This window comes from Lepisosteus oculatus, chromosome 12, assembly GCF_040954835.1.
Source record: "Lepisosteus oculatus isolate fLepOcu1 chromosome 12, fLepOcu1.hap2, whole genome shotgun sequence".
Lineage (NCBI taxonomy): Eukaryota > Metazoa > Chordata > Actinopteri > Semionotiformes > Lepisosteidae > Lepisosteus > Lepisosteus oculatus.
In genome coordinates, this window is record NC_090707.1 from 15,127,897 (window position 1) to 15,147,771 (window position 19,875).

Sequence of the window (19,875 nt, forward strand, 5' to 3'; positions counted from 1 at the left end):
TTTCTTAGAAGTTCATTCGTTTAATATTTGATAAGTGCCTCAACGCACTCTGACACGTTGTTTTAGTGAACATGTCTCTGTCCTTCTTTCCATACTATTCCATTAAATGTAAAAATTCCTATTGGCCTTTTAACAACAACTTTAGTCTAAAGTTGAAGGACTCGGTTATCCAAGCAACCATTCAGCAACTTCATAACATTGTCATTGGTAGGATTTTCTCCTGAAGATACTTTGATATACTGTAGAGTGTTTGGTTTTCACTGGGGGCCTTATTGTACCTATTCTAGTCCTTACAGGTCTTGGGCATTTAAATGACATGGTATGACATGGTGTGAAATTGGATTCTTTCTACAAGCATCTAGTGTTAACAAGTGTTAGCTGTCATCCCTAAGGTTACCCACAAATGATGTGCTTTATACACAGAAGGTCATTAAAGAGTGGTTGTAGTACCCAATGTGCACACAAATGTATTTCATGAAGTTGTTAAGGGTCTGACAAGGATGGGTGAGTGTGCTACAAAAAAAAGAAAATACTGTACACGGAGACATATTATAGTATATCAGAACTTCACTGTTAAAGCTCCATCTGGTTGTTTAGTCAATCAGGCTAATGAAAGTGAAATTAGGAAATGATGTGGGTACCTGGAATATTTTGTCAGCTTCTACTTGTTAAAACATTAGATCTAATGGCTACCTGGAAGATGTTGACATACTGTACATACTAATGAACCAAAAAGTTGACAAATATACTGTAAGACATATTGACTAGAAAACTGAGTTAAATGTACAAAAGAATCACATTTTAGCTGGAACTTAAAATGTTGTAGGATTTAAGCAGTGTTTAATTTCATTCTTATCACTTCTGTTTCATGTGACACACAGTTAATGAGGCCCCTTATTAGAGGAATGTATGAACTCAGGTACTGATAATGTTAAGATATGATTCAAGTGGCAAATGGAGATAGACATCATTTATTTTTAAATACATTTTGTAATCCAAATGAGGTGGATATTTGCTCAGTTGGTTATTTAGGATACTGAGACATAAGATGTTTTTTACATAAACAGTAAAGCTTTGACTAGTACTCACCCTTGGGTATGATAGAGGACACATAACACTTGAAGGGATGGAATAAAACACAACCATATTACTTGTTCATTCTTAATTAAATGTTATTTCCTGGATTGGTAGTTGGGGTTCTTTTGTCCTGTATTCACACTTTGTTTCAAATCCAAAGCAACTGCTCAGAGAGTGTCTGTTTGCAAAATAAGCAATTTTCTTTTAGATGTGTCTCCAGGGGAGAGCAGTCATGAGTGCAGCTGAATGACTGCAAAATTCAAAAAACTGAAAAGCTGAACATAGGCTTTGGATTCAAAAACAATCTACACTCAGAAGAGTTTCAAAGTAGGACCTTCTTGTCTGTCCCTATCATTTCCTACCTGACACTTTGTATTTCAGTCACAAGCAGTGGAAAAATGTAGAGCTACTGAATTTCGAGATTATGCAGAAATATTCTTATTTGGTCATTTTTTGCAGAAGATAAGCTACACCTGTTTTTTTAATGTTTTATTTTAGGATGTGTCCGGAAGTTCCAGTTTTGTCAGGTCAATATAGAGGAAGGCTATTGGAAGCAGTGGTGGACCCTTCGAAAAACATGCTTCAGGATCGTCGAGCACAACTGGTTTGAAACGTTCATTATCTTTATGATCCTCCTCAGCAGCGGTGCATTGGTGAGTGCAACTCTTATTGCATTAAGGTAGCCCCTTTTTAAATCCCCCACATCTAAAGAAGTAACCAGATCTTATAGTATGAGTGCATGCCACTTTGGTTTAATGTTAATATATTGATTTCCCATGTAACCTAAAGTAACAATGAGGTATCTCTGCAGTTGCACTGTCACTGCTATTACATAGAGGGGCATATCAGAGGCCTGCTCTAATGTGAGCTGAAGACAGGTTGTGAAGTAATGTAGTTTAATGGTCTACCAAACATGTCGGCACAAATCTTGCTGTTTTTTTAGTAGATTTTGACCTATAATAAATGTGCAAGATACATTCAGATGAACTTTTGTCCATCTCAGGTATTTATTGTAGAGTAAAATGACCTACCTGTAGTTTATTACACCTAGTAATAATGTATCCACTACTTACAACAGAGTATATAGAGTAGGAATTTGAAAAATGTGAAAAACCTTCTGTTTTACCTAACATACTGTATCTTTGTGGAGACTGATGACTTTTTTGCTGAAAAAAAGTTTACATCACACAGTAACAGTGTAATTGAAATGAGTTTAAAACATAGTCTAACCATTTGTGACCATGCTGTCTAGGCAAGTGTTTTATTGCTGCAATTACATCAGAGAATTGTTTCAGAATTTTATAATATTATAAATGTTATTTTTTAACTCGAACGGATGAATAAATGCAGTGAACATGAGAAAGACAATGCCAATTTCTCAGGGCATTATTCATAAACCATTAACAAGAGATTGTATTTTTAACAGGCTTTTGAAGATATTTACATTGAGCAGAGGAAGACAATTAAGACTATGCTGGAATATGCCGATAAAGTCTTTACCTACATCTTCATCTTGGAAATGTTGCTGAAGTGGGTGGCCTATGGGTTTGTGAAATATTTCACAAATGCCTGGTGCTGGTTGGACTTCCTGATTGTTGATGTATGTATTCCTTGGTATTTGAAAATGTTCTTTGAAATTCTTTGAACACAGAACACTAAAGTCAGAAAAACCCAGAAATAAGCGACAACTGAAAGTGGCTGCAGTTAATACTTGACAAAACATGTCAAAGGAACATGTCAAGTCATTGCATATAAGTCTTATGTGTCCAGATACAAACTTTATACTAGTTTAAATTACTTTAAATCAATTTGTCCCAATAAGTAGTGTATGAAGGCCTGAAATTGGGGATTGACCATGGGACTCTAATATGTTCTAACATGTATGTACAAAAATATCCAGAAATAAAATCTGACATTCTGTTACATTTTCCTCATGTTTACCTATTGATCTGAAATAAAAATGTCAATAGTAAACAACAGAAGTGACATATTTCACTTCACTGTCTCAATAATTAGTTTTAATTAGTTTCCTCAAGCTGTTTTCTAATCATTGCTTTTTTTTTTGCTGTCACGTCATGCAGGTGTCTTTGGTCAGCTTAGTAGCTAATGCTTTGGGCTACTCAGAATTAACTGCCATTAAATCCTTGAGGACATTAAGAGCACTGAGACCTCTAAGGGCACTGTCACGGTTTGAGGGGATGAGGGTAAGATGTGTCAAAAACATTTCGACTGTTGCATGCCTATTGATTTACATCACTGCAAACTAAGCAAGAGTACACTATATCAATGAGCAAATTCATGAGCGAGTTACTGTATGAACATTTGTCGTGGATATGACAGGGTTTGTCTTCATACATGTACAGTATATTGAAAATAGAAATGGGAATATTTTATTAAGCAATAGATTTAGAAAAGAAATACCTCCTTGAAGTTTCTAAGATTCAAAATCATAATGCTTTTTTTCTAAAAAAGTATCCTTTTTGCACCCACACATTTATTATTGCATGTAAATAGAATCTATCTAAAGCTTCTTCCCTGTGCGGAGTACTGTACGTTTTCCATTCCATTTCATTCCTTTTGCTTTTGCATCTTTTACTAGCTCTACGTACTGTTTTAATGTAAAGGTTTCATTAGGATTTTTGAGCTTGCTGATGTTTGTTTCATATACTATATAGATTATTAGCATTATTAGTGTTATAACTATTAACTATTACTATTACTCTTATAGACTTTCTTAATTTTTCTATATTTTAGTTTTTCTTAGGTTCTTCAGATTCACTCCAAAGATAAGAGAGCAGCCAGGCAAACACAGACCTTCGGTCAATCTCCCTGCCCCCACTAATCACATGCATTGGCAACTGTGAAGCTAAACAGGCTCTTTCAGAGGAATGACCTTTAGGTTTATTGATCCATGAAAGCACACTCAGTGAATGGGGGTTTCTCTTCCTTACCCACAGCATACTGTAGCTAACAGCTATCAGACTGCCAGCAGAAGTCTGATAGCTTTGCCAAGCAGTCACTAAAAGAAAATGTGGCTTTCTTTTATTAATTTTGAAAAAACAACCAAATAAAACATAATATCCAAACAGCCACCCAGCCCAATTAAGAATGATAGAATTACTGGAAGCAATGGACTAAATTTAATTCTTACAGCTTTTGTTATTCTATGTTAATATTGACTGAAACAAATTATGTTAAAAATGTTACATTTAGGTAATTGATTAGTAATCTTTATAAGATGCTTTTCTTGATACATTATCTCAAAGTGCTTTAGTATAAAACAAGACACATACAAAAACAATAAGGAACAAATTTAAACACAGAAACTTGCAATGTATACAAGAACATTTTTTATTTGAAAGCACCATCTTACTAAAATCAAAATCTGTAATATTTATAATCTGGTCTGGGAGATTATTCCACAGTATTGAGCAACTGAAAGAATGTGACAAGGGTAACCTTTCTTAGTAGAATAATTACATGCAGTATACTGTAATGTATACCGAAGAAACATACAGTATTAAAATTTAGAAAGGATTATACAGGATCTTTGCTTTAATTAAAGGTGATACTGTACAGGCTAAAGTCAATACTGTACATCAGACTTGAATATATGATATGATAGTCGGTTCTTTTCCTCTGCTGAAGTTTACGCCCGAGTAGATAGCTGATAGTAAAAACTAATGTCATCCCTTGAGCAGTCGTAAATGTTTCTATTTCCATAGACATAAGATTGAAAATATAGAGAAATTTGATGATAATTCTTATCTAATGGTTTATGTACAATGACTCCTCTGAATTTGTTTGTGAATTAATGTAATTATTATAATAATAATTGCTTACACTTATATAGCGCTTTTCTGGACCACTCAAAACGCTTTACAGGTAATGGGGACTCCCCTCCACCACTACCAATGTGCAGCATCCACCTGGATGATGCGACAGCAGCCATAGTGTGCCAGAAAGCTCACCACACATTAGCTATCAGTGGGGAGGAGAGCAGAGTAATGAAGCCAATTCATAGATGGGGATTATTAGGAGGCCATGATTGGTAAGGGCAATGGGAAATTTGGCCAGGACGCCGGGGTTATACCCCTACTCTTTTTGAGAAACGCCCTGGGATTTTTAATGACCACAGAGGACCTCAGTTTTATGTCTCATCTGAAGGACAGAGTTAGAATGAACTTTGTTATGCCACGATACAATGTTTGTTTGAATTATGTGACAATTCTCTTGTCGTCATTACCTACAGTACTTCATACCTTTTTAAAAGAAATATCTGCTCAGTGATATACTAGATGTTCAGAAGCTCCATGATAATTGTTCTTCTACATATGATAGCCTTTGGATTATTGCATATGCATGAACAAAAAAAAACGTTTTCACTGTTTGACTTGATCAGGCTTACTATTGTATTGTGTTTTTGTGTTCTTTCTGAATGTACTGTGTTTTTAACGGTTTTTATTTGTTATTTGTTTTTTCTTTTCATTTACAGTAAACACAATTTTGTGACTTCATCGTGCTTCTAAAAGGTTTTTTTCCCCTTTTTGTCTTTACATTGCAGTTGTTGAAACATCTGTTACTGTGATTTCGTGTGCCCCGCAAAAATATCATTCCTTCTCTTTTCCTTGTAGTGTTTCCTACCCTTATGTTGAGATTGACATGTATGTTAGCTGTTGATTACTTTTCCCTCTTTTACCAGCCGAGATATTATTGTAGTCAGATGCATTTTCTGTAATATGTAACCTTTATAATAACGTTGGCCTCTTTTTTTTCCCCTTACTGCATTTATTCTAGGTGGTTGTCAATGCTCTTATTGGAGCAATTCCATCCATCATGAACGTGCTCCTTGTGTGTCTTATTTTCTGGCTCATCTTCAGTATAATGGGTGTGAATCTCTTTGCTGGCAAGTACTATCATTGTGTGAACACCACAACGGATGAACGGTTCCTTGTCAACGTTGTAAACAACATGTCAGATTGTTTGAAACTTGGGAACGGTAGTCGGTGGAAGAATGTAAAGATCAACTTTGACAATGTGGGAGCTGGCTACCTAGCTTTGCTACAAGTGGTAAGCGGTGGTTTACAATACATTCTGCAGCATTGAGTACCATGCTAGTCATAGTGTAGCCAGTATGCACCATAAAAGTAATATTCTACCACTCTGAGAGATGAAAAGAGGAGTCTGTATTTGGCTGTAATTTGCATGTATGGTGTGTACACATCCCATATGGCTCAATACCACACAAATGTCACCATCCTTTTATTCCACTTTGACTTTTGTATCTTTCTTTTGCATTATTTATTTTGCAATGGTACCGATATTTTTCATATTGATTCTGTTTTGTATTTGTAATTGAGTGAATGTTTTGCTGTATCTACAGTATAGTTTTCTATAGCTCGATTTATAATGGCCAAACAACAATTTTTAATAATAATATAGGGTTGAGGACTGTATTTACCCTCTAGAGATTAAGTGCAGACTACAGAGCAGTGGACAGGAAGATCGTACTTCTAGCCTATGGCTGAGGTGTGAAGATCTCTTTCAAACAGCAAAAAGTGTGGGAAAATATTTGGTTCAGTGATATAGTATGTGTTGCCTATGGCTGTTACATCTACTGTAGTCAGGTTGGAAGGTGCACCTTGAGTGTAGTTCACAGTGTTTTGCAACGCTGTTATGGCTGTTGAGTTATGCAGTAATCACTGGTTAGCTCAAATGGCATGCTAGCCTTGGGTTTGTGTTATTTCTCATGAAAAGTATTTATGTAGATGAGTGTAGCCTGGAGCTGGATGACTATGCTACTTTAAATTTCAAGCTTTTGGCAACATTTTAAGAGTTTGGCTCTGCATATGTATGCTTAAACAGCAGGATGAACTGTGGATATGAAACTGCTTTGCTATTTTTTTTATTTTAAAAAGTGTAGTTGTTTTACATCTCACATATTTCCTTTTTTCAAAGCCAAGGATTACTTTGTTTTGCATTGGCATATAATCAAGGGACTCATACTTAGAAATGGTGAAAGAAAATGGTGAAATGTATTATACGTTATTGTCATTCTAGAGAATGCAGATAAATATTGTGTTTGAGTCTAATCTAATACACCATTAAAGTAAATTATATATATATAGTTATAGATAGATAAGACTTTATTGATCCCGAAGGGAAACTGAGGTGAGCCCAGCCCAAGACAAGCAAAAACAGACATCAGAATAGACTAAAAATTAAAATAAAATAAGTACAGCAATACAAAATAAAATATATAGAGTTAGGTATGTGCAAAATATGCTCATAGTCACTGTAAAACAATAAAATATGTGCAAAATGCGCATAGGCATATACAGATTGAAAGTACCACAGTTTAAACAGTATATTAATGCAGTGTCCAAAAAGTACAATAGTGCAACATGCTGTCCATAGATGAGCAGTCCTAGGATAGGGCAGTGTTATACACCCTGAGAGCCGCCGGGAGGAAGGACCTGCGGGAACATTCCCTTGAACACCATAGCTGGAGCAGTCTGTTACTAAAAGTGCTCTGCTGCCTAATAACAGTCCCATTTAGCTGATGAGAGGTGTTTTTTATGATGGCTGTGAATACAGTGTTATAATGTTAATATAATATAATGTTATACAGTATATACTGTACTGTATATAACATGGCACACATCTGAGCTGTTGGTGAAAGCACAATATTAGATATAAATTAAAGGGCACAATGAGATCAATAGGACATTTTACAATTAGTACAAGTAAAATAAGTTTGATTTAGTAAATGTTCTCTACAGGTAAGGTAGTTTCAACAAAAATTGGATTCAGCAAGAAATAAATACAATCATTGAACATCAAGTGACCATTGTTTTCTTTGTTGGTTCATTAAGCCATCATTAGAACTCATAATTCACCTTTTTCACCGTATAGAATAATTGAATAAACATGTAACCATGGTACCTAACTTTGAATTGCAATTGTATTACACAGCTTTTGATGTTACAGATCTAGAAAGAAAAATCATCAAGGAAATGTATAATCTTTTCTGTTATCATGTTCTACATTTTAAATGCTGTCTCTTTTGGGGTTTCTTTTGAAAATGATTCTCGTGCAATATAAGAACAAATGGTTTACAAACTGACTGTCATCTGTTTACAGGCTACATTTAAAGGATGGATGGATATTATGTATGCTGCTGTGGATTCACGGGATGTAAGTTTTTAAAATGATAGTCTTGTGATCACTTTTTCTCTTTGGTGAGCTAAGCAGACAGGCTTAAATCTATAATAAATAACTAGAAATGATTGAATCAGTCGGGCCTACTGGTGGCGCAGTGGTTAGTTTTGCTGCCTCACAGAATCAGGGCCCTGTGTTCAATTACGAACCTGGGGTGCCATAGTACCTGATTGGGGTTTGTATGTTCTCCCTGTGTTAGCATGGGTTTCCTCTGGGTGCTCCTGTTTCTTCCTAATGTCCATACTGGTAGGTTAAATAGCGTCTGGGAAGATTGTCCCTACTGTGGGAGTGGTTGTGTGTGCCCTGTGATGATAATAATAATAATAATAATAATAATTGCTTACACTTATATAGCGTTTTTCTGGACACTCCACTCAAAGCGCTTTACAGGTAATGGGGACTCCCCTCCACCACCACCAATGTGTAGCCCCACCTGGATGATGCGACGGCAGCCATAGTGCGCCAGATCGCTCACCACACATCAGCTATCAGTGGGGAGGAGAGCAGAGTAATGAAGCCAATTCATAGAGGGGGATTGTTAGGAGGCCATGATTGATAAAGGCCAATGGGAAATTTGGCCAGGGCGCCTGGGTTACACCCCTACTCTTTTCGAGAAACACCCTGGGATTTTTAATGACCACAGAGAGTCAGGACCTCGGTTTTACGTCTCATCCGAAAGACGGCGCCTGTTTACAGTATAGTGTCCCCGTCACTATACTGGGGCATTAGGACCCACATGAGCCGCAGGGTGAGCGCCCCCTGCTGGCCCCACTAACACCTTTTCCAGCAGCAACCTTGGTTACTTCCAGGAGGTCTCCCATCCAGGTACTGACCAGGCTCACTGGCAGAATGGCCTCCAGCTCCCCTGCTACCCTGAGTTGAATAGCCTGGCTAGAAAATGAACGGATGAATTGATTTATTCAGTCAGCCAATGGGTATCAAAAAAGTATAATCATATTTGAAACAACAGTTTGTGCTGAAATTCTAGGGTTTGGGGGTTTCATTAGTCAGTCACAGTCTTATCTTATTTTATTTGATCAGCATGGTATTGCGATACTGTTTAGCTTGTAATAGGCTGTGTTTTTCCAATCCTAAGTCAAATGCCGCAGTTCTCAGCATATGGATTGCCCAGCTCATTTCTTCACTTTATTAGATGAAAAAAGCATTAGGAGACATTTTTTTTGTTTTTGCAATATTAAAAGTAAGAATTAACTAAAGTAAAAACTGCATTCTTTCCTAAATTTGCTATACCATAATTCAGTCTAGTTCTCAGTATAAAAATCTTCTGTATAAAAAGTGAGTTTGGCCTAATGTTTATTAAATGAAAGTTGCCCTTCATACATTACTTTAATAATTTAGCCCTGTTTATTTAATCATTTTATAATGCAGTCTTTCATACTAAAAAGCTAAGATGAAAAGACTATGTTGTGTGTTGAGAAACTTTCTGTCTGATATATTGTTCTATATATGCATTAAATAATAGCTTTTTAATTTCCCTTTCAGCTGGAAGATCAACCAGATTATGAAGTAAACCTTTACATGTACTTGTACTTCGTTATATTCATCATCTTTGGTTCCTTTTTCACATTAAACCTGTTCATTGGTGTCATTATCGACAACTTCAATCAACAAAAGAAAAAGATAAGTATTTTGAACTTGATAAACAACATGAAAATTAGGCATTGTCTGTTTATTTTTCCTTAATGTATCATATCAGACAAATCTAGGGAATGTTTTGTAACTTAGACCAAAAAATGACAAACACGGTGTTGAATATACAGTAACTTAAAGGAGCAATTAATATATGCTTGCTTATTTTCATTATTTAAGCCAAGCTATAACCATTTCTGGACCAGTGGATCAAAAAGGGATGCATAGATTAGTTGAAATTATTATTGCATATTACTGTACATATTACATATGATATATCACATACAGTATAGCTATTTCTGTTCTTATAGCTATAGTACAAGGCCCATTGGCGAAAAATAGTGCACTGAAGACAGAAATGATTTTTGTATATACTCCCACACCCCTTTTGAGCCTTCCAGAGTTTCCTAAGGATCAGCTTTTGTTGCCATAGATCATTGACACAGTTACATAATTGCCCAGAATAAAAATTGTGGATCGTGAAGAAACATACACACAAAATGACTTGAAATAGGGAAGAAGTAAAAAAAGAAAAGTGTACAAGGCACAATTTATTCCTTTAAGCAGCATATCTGCATGTAATGAGCATGAATGCTTTGTAAGACTGGCTGAGTCCGTGTAGCGGAAAAAATGCCTTTTATAACATTTCAGTGCTGACATGACTTCAGGCCATATTACACAGTGATTTGCATGAACAGGTATCTGACTCAGCAGTTTCAGGTCCAAGAGTCACATAGTCAGGCATTTGCTGTGCAGTAATGTGTCAGGGATTCATACAAAAGGTCTTTATCATCATGTTATTAGTAAAAATTACCTTGAGGTACTTTTCTTAGCTTTTCAGGATATGTGTAATTACTAAAGACCAGCATTTTATTTTGAAAATAAAAATGCACTAGGTTGTAACCAGTTTTGTTTTGGTCCATTACTTTGGAGGTCAGGATATCTTCATGACAGAGGAACAGAAAAAATATTACAATGCAATGAAGAAGCTTGGATCAAAGAAACCACAAAAGCCTATCCCCAGGCCTGCGGTAGGTATTGTTTTTCTCAGTGTAAAAGATGTAACAACTATATAGTTAACACTTTTATACCTCTAAAATCACATATGATAATCACTCTCATTGATATCATCACTAAGTCCTATGTCATCTGTATATGTTTTAATACAAACCCTTTACTGTTTGAGTAGGGAAAGTTAAATATGGTACAGTAAGTGCTCCATTGGTTTGCTTTAAGTTTCACCTCGAATCTCTACCAGTGAATGTGAGAGAGGCACCTGTCTGTTCTTGCATGGCTGTTGCCTCTGACTCACTCAATCTGCTATCTTTCCTATACTGTAACTACTATTATCTTCTTTTCTCATGAAAAGCCTTCCAGTTAACCTTAAGATCATGAAATAATACTGCATATCTTAAGTCTTAATCCACTTCTACAAAATTCATAGCTTCTTGTAAATTTAAAGTCTTCCTTGGACATATAGAACTTTGAAATAATGACAGTTGCTTTCTAATCTGCAGACTACTTCATACTGCTTTCTACACTACATTGTTCTTTAATCTGTATCATCAATGAAGACCGGTTCATTAAATCACTTAAAAACAGAATTAATTTTGATTTTCTGTCATCCAACCTATCTTTTCTTGCACAAAGTTTAGAATGTGATGTTGCAATTCAAATAAATAACCATCTGATTGCAAATAACCTCTTGGAAACCTTCCAATCTGGTTTCAGACAATTACATAGCACAGAAGCTGCCCTGATTAAAGGCACTAACGATCTTCTTTTCTTAGACCTCAGTGCTTTTGACAACGTCAATCATAACATCTTACGTTCTCATCTTGAGACTATATTTGAATTTTCTGACACTGCTCTTAAATAGTTTAACTCTTACCTTACTGATCATCGAAAGTGTCTCTCTTGGAAGTTTCAGTTCTGAAAGTGGGTTCATTAAGTCTGGTGTTCCTCAGGACTCGATATGCCCCTCCCACTTTTAATCATTTACATGTTCCCACTTGGTCAGATATTAAAATCTCATGATCTGAATGATAATTTCTGTGCTGATGATACTCAATTCTATGTCCATACTAAACCCAACACTGAAATAGCTGTTTCCCCATTCCCTATTTTAATCTCTGACATGAAAATCTGGATGACTCAAGATTTCCTTAATTGAAATGGTGGCAAGACTGAAGTATTGCTTCTTGGTACCTCCCATTAACTATGTAAAGCCAGTGCTGTAACCTAATCTTTGCATGGCACTGTACTTGAATTTCAATTTAAATTGAAGAATTTGGGGGTGATAGTTGTTCTGGGCTTGACGTTTGACCCTTATGCAAAATATTGTGCTATTATTCTTCCATCTCAGAAATATTGCCAGACTACAGTATGTCTTATGTTGCCTCTGACTGTAGCACAAAAGTTGGTCAACACATTCATCTTTTCTAGACCTGATTACTGCAATGCCCTGTTTGCTGGGGGATCTAAATCCACACTGAACAAATTTCAGTATGGCAGCTAGAATCCTGATCAGGTCGCGTGCAGGTGATCACATTACTCTTGTCCTGGAATCCTTGCACTGGCTTCCTATCAGGTTTTGTGTCGACTTCAAAATCCCCATGCTCACCTACAGGGCTCAACATGGCTTGGCAACTCAGTACCGATCTGATTTATTATCTTTCCTACTCCCCACCTTGTAATCTTCGTTCTTCTGACTCTGGTCTTCTTATCTGTATGTCCCCCAAGCTCGTTTACACTCTGTGGGTAACAGGGCCTTCTCTTGCTATGAACCAAAGCTTAAAAAAAGTCTGTCCACAAGGATATTAGAGAGTCACCTACCTGAGTGCATTAAAATCAAGACTGAAAATCTTCTACCTTCTTCTTCGGAAAGGCTTTTATTTAATTGGTATCGGTATCTGTTCACTGCATCTTCAACCAACTGCTGTATTTCTAATCTCTTGTTTTTATTTGTGCTTATTTTGTTAGCTCCTGTCTTTGTATTCTTTAATTTTATTTTGTTTTACTTTTCCTGTAAAGTGCTTTGACAAGCAACTTTTAAAGGTGCTATATAAAATAGGTTTATTATTGTTGTTGTTTACAAAAGAAAATCTTTTAACTTTATAATTGAATTAGAATTAACTATATAACATGACATCTCTAAAAGCAAAAAATACATAGATTTTAATTTTAAAATATCTAATATTGTGTGCTTTTCTTATAGAACAAGTTCCAAGGATGCGTCTTTGACGTGGTCACAAAGCAAGCCTTTGATATCACCATTATGATTCTCATTTGCCTTAACATGGTTACCATGATGGTGGAAACTGATGACCAGTCTAAAGACATGGAAAATATTCTCTACTGGATTAACCTTGTATTTATTGTCCTTTTCACTGGAGAATGTGTACTGAAGTTGATTTCACTTCGGCATTATTACTTCACCATTGGTTGGAACATTTTTGACTTTGTTGTTGTCATTCTTTCAATAGTCGGTATGTATGTTTTTGAGTAACAAAATATTTTAAAATTGTCTTTGACAGCTCTAAAGATTAATTATGTTTTTCGTGGCAATTTTCTTCTTTTTGTGTAAATGTTTCAAAACGTAATTTTAAACATCTTTAGTTATAAAGCACTTACCACTGACAGCATTGATATCAAAGTAGATTTTAGCGACATTGTTTTCCCCAAGTCTTATTCCAATTTTCTTTCTTTCTTTTTAAATTTCCCACAGGCATGTTTCTTGCAGACATTATTGAAAAGTATTTCGTCTCACCAACTTTATTCAGAGTCATCAGACTTGCACGAATTGGACGCATCCTTCGGCTCATAAAGGGTGCCAAAGGAATCCGCACACTTCTTTTTGCCTTGATGATGTCACTTCCTGCCTTGTTCAACATTGGTCTACTGCTCTTCTTAGTAATGTTTATCTATGCCATTTTTGGCATGTCAAATTTTGCCTATGTCAAAAAGGAAGCTGGTATTGATGACATGTTCAACTTTGAAACCTTTGGCAACAGCATGATCTGTTTATTTCAAATTACAACGTCGGCTGGCTGGGATGGATTACTGGCCCCAATACTTAACAGCAGGGCACCTGACTGCGACAGTGAGAAAGACCATCCTGGCAGCTCTGTGAAAGGTGATTGTGGGAACCCTTCTGTGGGGATTTTTTTCTTTGTCAGCTACATCATCATATCTTTTCTAATCGTAGTAAACATGTACATTGCAATCATCCTAGAAAACTTCAGCGTTGCCACGGAGGAAAGCGCTGAGCCTCTGAGCGAGGATGATTTCGAAATGTTCTATGAGGTGTGGGAGAAATTCGATCCCGATGCCACTCAGTTCATGGAGTATGCTAAACTATCTGATTTTGCCGATGCTTTGGAGCCTCCACTTCGTGTACCAAAGCCAAACAAAATCCAGCTTATTGCAATGGACTTGCCGATGGTCAGTGGGGAACGCATTCACTGCCTTGATATTTTGTTTGCTTTCACAAAACGAGTGTTGGGAGAAGGTGGAGAAATGGACGCACTGCGCGGACAAATGGAAGAACGCTTTATGGCATCAAATCCATCCAAGGTCTCTTATGAGCCCATCACGACAACCCTTCGTCGAAAGCAAGAGGATGTGTCTGCCGTTATCATTCAGAGAGCATTCAGGCGATATCTCATGAGGCGAACCGTTAAGCAGGCCTCTTTTATGTACAAAGAACAAAACAAAGTTGGAGTACACATACTGGACAAAGAAGAAATGGTAATAGACAAATATAACGAAAACTCAACCACTGAGAAAACAGACATGACACCTTCTACAGCTTCCCCACCTTCTTATGACAGTGTAACAAAACCCGACAAAGACAAATATGAGAAAGACAAGAGAGAGAAAGAAGATAAGGGCAAAGATGTCAGGGAGCATAAAAAGTAAAAAAACAAAATAAAAAATGCAAACTTAAAAAAGTCCATTTATATGACAAATTGTTTACAGCCTTTGAAGGTGACCTATTTGTGTCAACTGGACTCCGTTTTGTGTGGAGATCTATGCCAAACTGACAGTGCTTACTAAACTATTTAAGGTCAGTGCCTAATATAAGGCAGTGACCCTCGTCAGGAGACTGTGACTCTAAATGGCAGAGGGGAGTCAAATACCTAAACGGGAGGTTGCTGTTCTTACTACCAGCTGACACTGCTTAATGGGAGAGTAAAACGGCTACTCGCACTGTAGGGGCCAGTTAAAGGGACCAGAAAACATTTTTTTGTTTGTTTTGAGTGTTGCTGAAACCTAAAACACTTTAGTATAACTATTTCTTCTATTTCTACTTCACCCAGTGTCTTGCATTCCAACTGCCATATTTTTTATTGTTTTTACAAAATCTGTTTTAATTTCATTGTTTTTAATTCATAGGTTATTTATTCTATATGTGACTATTTTTGTAAAAGGGTTTTATGTTGATAGGGTGGGGGTTTATGTACTGCTTTAATGGTAAGAGGACCAGAAACAACAACAAAAAAGTGTTTACCAATGTCTTGAAACACATACACTTTTTTTGCATGGAAGCATGTGCACTCATAATCATGCATGAAGGATCATTCAGTCATCAAAAAAGAAAAAAAAAGTATATTTTATCCATGTCAGTGTTTCAGGGTGGTTCTCAATATTTTGAGGTGCTTCTTAATCATGTTTTGGTAACACCAGACATTTGTATGTGCCTATTCTACTCCCTTTTTAACCCACTTGTAAGCTGAGAGGAAATGGGTTGAATGAATATCAGCAACCTTTTATTTTCCATTTCTCAAAGACTGGGAGAAAAACAAAAATGCCCATCCACTCCCAACCCTACATTCCTTTTTTACTTTCAAATTGACCCAAAGATATTTTTCTTTGTCCAGGAATACAGTACAATAAATATAGATCCTTAACTCCCACAGTATTGTTTAGACATCTTCAGTTCTCCGCAAGACAACGTTTCGAATGAATGAAATGAAATCCCTCTGTGATGTAAATAGTTAATTTCTCTGTGGTGCATGTTTGAGCAAGCAGGTTTTCTTGGCAGAGTGTCTATTGCTTCAAATATGTACCACCCAGGCTAGTCTGCAAGCTTATGACAGGTAACACGCTATATTCTATATCATAAGTAGTTTGAAGGCTGTCCTTGATGCATGTTATATTGCCTACGCTATGTTTCTTCCTCTGTTGAAAAGTCTTCAGATTTGGGAAGCCATATATTGGTGGCAAAACATAAATTGCTCAACAGAATCTCATCTCTCCATGTCATTAAGCAATAGTTTGTTGCTTCTCTTAAAATAGTTTTTCTTTCTTTTTTTCAACAAAAAAAGAAATGCTTCTGTTAACGTTTTTATTTTTCAAAAACGGATATCGTCTTTTGTATAGAAAAGGCAGAAAAGATAGAACACGACACACTCTGCTTAAGCTGCGAAAATTGTAAGTGGTTAGAGTTCACTCAATGTTAATATAAATATTGTAATATAATTCATTTTATTTATTTTTCAACGTTTTTGTATATAAAATATGCTATTAAAATATGGGCTTGAGGTCAACATAACAGCCACTTTTATTACTTTTGATCCATAGCACTTTTTCATCCCCAGAGAAAACAATACATGGGGAGGTATAGATTTTTTTTTAACTTTTTGCACATTGCTTTTGATATGTACAATTTTGTTTTTGTAAAATGGGACCACAGTTTACCTGCTTCTGCATAGTGATATTCAAAGATGGAGCATAGATGAGCCTATTATATGATTCAATAGCACTGCCTGAAAATGGAGGTGTCAAGGAGGAAGTCTCTTCACCAGTCCTTGATTCTTTCCTGCATTTGTTTACATTTCTATTTATTTTAATTTATTTGTTCTTGTAAAATGGTTCATTCTGCACTGAGAACTACTGTAAATGGAATAAGGGTCCACCATTTTTTTTCACAGAAGAGCATAGTAATGAACTTGTTTAACATAAATATATATTATATATATTATTTTTGGTTTACTTACACAAGCAGACATTCAGTAGATGCCATCTTTTATTATGCTTGTAGTGTATTAGTGAACTGCATGCAGGATAATGCTATTACCTTAACTAATGGTAAAATTTTAAAAAGCCAAAAGAATAAAAACTACATTTTTATTGTACCTCAGGTATGTCTTAGCAATTTGTTTATATTTTCTTTGTCTTACAGCTCAACACCATTCATCACATTGCGTACAGCACATTAACACAAACTATATGTTTAATGTAGCACCACTTTTTCTGTATTGGTCTCTGCTATTTAAGTAAGGTATGTTTGCTTAATGATGCATAATGGGTTATATTCAATAAAATGGTTAAAACCAACAAAACATTTCTGTGTATTCACGTATATACTATGTTGAAATTTGTCAATATAAAATGTTATTAATAAAGATTTAAGTATGTTACATGAGGTAAGGATTTACTAAACAGTACCATGGTATTCCATCAAGTCAAAGAAAATACTGTATGTCATACTCATGTATTGAGCATGATTATTTTTTTAAATTTATATTAACCCCAACACAAAAAGAGGATCCTAAACCTCACTGTGTCCCAGGTTAACATAGCATATCTTAACCATTTACAGAAGCAAACTGAAGAAACTGCTTTTAAACTGTAGAGCTACAGTATATCCTTCAGTAGCAAAATGATAATAGATTAAATTAAAATAGTGTGGACCATTGCATTTTTTCAGATGAAGGGTACTTTTTTGTTCAAGTTTAAACACTTCAGAAAAACAAGAAAACACATTTCAGCTCAAAATCAGTTAGATGAGATATATTCAAGACAATTTCTAGTTTTTTTTAGATTTTAATACACATAAATATTTTCAAATTTTTATTTTAAAGGTTATGATACCTTCAGTGATGTGATTATGTTATATATTTCTTTTTGGTTTTTTTTGTGTAATATTATTTCCTGTGTCTATTCCAAAGTTATCTAAATAGGTACAGGAAATATGCTCATGTTGCTCAGATGTTTACCGTGGTTCTGTCAAATTTATTATAAAATATAATGTACGTTTATAACACAATAAAATAGATTGCAATTTTTCTGTTAATGCTGTTTATGCAAAGAGTAGGACCCTAAAATCTTATGTCACACCATTTATAAATTCTCATTCCGTCAGATGTTCTCGCCATGCTGATTCCTCCATTACATATTTGTAGTTCATAATAGAATGCACTGCTTCAAAACTGGATTGAATCATTTTGTTATACACAATTTCAATGAGGTAGAAACAGTTTATGTCTAATTGTTCATAGTAAGACCAAAACAATGAAGAACTTAGATATATTAAATACTAGCCAAACATTAAAAAGTTATCAAGAGAAGGGTTAAAATATAATATGGCTTTGGTTTGATGCACTTATCTCAACTACCCTCTTAATTACTGAATATGCCCATATTTTCTGAAAATGTTGGATAGGCGCTACCTAAACTTTAGGTATCAGTATTCCAGAACAAAAGTTTAAAATTCTAACAACAAATAAAAGAAAATGGTGCATACGTGTAACTAAAAAAGTCCTAAATAAAACTGGTATTGGCTATTTTAATGCTTCTTTGAAATTCAAGCAAAATGATTCATCTTTCAAGCTGTTAACCTTTCTGAAATCTTATTCATATGCATGTTGTTCTCAGCTTTCATAGAATGAGTCAAGACAAATTTTGCTTAGATACGTCATCCATCTTCACAGCGGTACATTGAAATTAATGTGTTGGAGGACGGTTACAGAGCTATATTGCTACTAAGCACATGGCTACAAATTGTGCCCTAGATGTAGACTACAATCCTACTTACATGGAAACTATAATGTACAGTATAAAGATTTATTATCATGCACTTCATAACTGTGATACAATAGTAAATGTTTCTCCTATAATGTGTAATTAATAATAATTGATTAAAAATAGGAGGTACAAGAAGCAAAGACCAAACCTGCTCAACCTATCAACTTTTTAGTGGAAAATGAATGTGTATATACTGTACTTTTTATATTCTGTGTTGTCTACAGTGCTGTCATACTTCTGCCTCTGCCTCCTTTTCTGGTTGTTTGGTGTTATATGTTTCTTATTTTACACCCTCTGGAGGAGGGAAATCTACTTACCAATTGACCTGTCCTTGTCAATCGATCTGTCAGCTTTTGTTTGTATCTACTGTATGTCTACTAGTCTGTTTGCCTTTGTCCATAAACAAATTATTTTATGAGATTGTTCAGCATTTAAACATGATTTCTTTATCTTGATTTTTTTTTTCATTTTTCAAATCCTGTTCAATCAAATTTCTATTCTTATGGCTTTTTTTTAAAAGATTGATATAAAGTGAAAAAGTGAATTCTCACAGATTTCTGAACAACACTTTCACGTTTAATACTATGTTATGTTAATAGACCAAGACTGTCTGTGTGCAATGCAGTTGCAAATTTAACCCAACTAACTTAGATGCTGGATAATATTAATTTTGAAGAGTCAATAATCTGTCTTTGACTTTGACTGGTGTGGGTCATAGTGAAGAGATTTTGCAATATTGCTCCCAATACTTAAATATTATTCACTTGTAAAATGTACTGTTCTTGAAATATCATAAAAATATTTTATACCACAACATCTGAATTTTGAAATTTATTTTGAATAATTATATTGAATTTTTTAAAGTATAACATATGTTTAAGAAAACAAATTAATAGTGTTGTATACAAAAATGAACCATAAACAATTTATTGATGACAATAATTTAATTCAACATCATAAGTTACTATATGATTTAAGTAAAAATGAATATCCCTTTTGTATCAGAGGTGACATGTAAGGCCTCGTAATTCAAGAATCATAAACTGAATGTTTGAAGAAGTTTGAAACAAGAATGACTTGAGTATTGGGTCCAGTCATTTGGACCATGATTCTTCT

At 35.1% G+C, this 19,875-nt stretch overlaps 1 protein-coding gene across 6 annotated transcripts in view; it reads left to right on the forward strand.

Annotated features, from left to right (window-relative positions):
• Window positions 1–19,573, forward strand: part of scn1laa (sodium channel, voltage-gated, type I-like, alpha) — an 83,106-nt gene extending 63,533 nt beyond the window's left edge. For all 6 annotated transcript variants that reach the window (XM_069196547.1, XM_069196549.1, XM_069196544.1 and 3 more), the window contains 9 exons: window positions 1,576–1,730; window positions 2,504–2,677; window positions 3,159–3,281; window positions 5,875–6,147; window positions 8,221–8,274; window positions 9,802–9,939; window positions 10,875–10,979; window positions 13,166–13,436; window positions 13,676–19,573. In XM_069196547.1, coding sequence (XP_069052648.1) covers window positions 1,576–1,730; window positions 2,504–2,677; window positions 3,159–3,281; window positions 5,875–6,147; window positions 8,221–8,274; window positions 9,802–9,939; window positions 10,875–10,979; window positions 13,166–13,436; window positions 13,676–14,868 — 2,486 coding nt within the window. In that variant the 3' untranslated portion in view covers window positions 14,869–19,573. The remainder of the gene's footprint in view (window positions 1–1,575; window positions 1,731–2,503; window positions 2,678–3,158; window positions 3,282–5,874; window positions 6,148–8,220; window positions 8,275–9,801; window positions 9,940–10,874; window positions 10,980–13,165; window positions 13,437–13,675) is intronic.
• The last annotated feature ends 302 nt before the right edge of the window (window positions 19,574–19,875 follow it).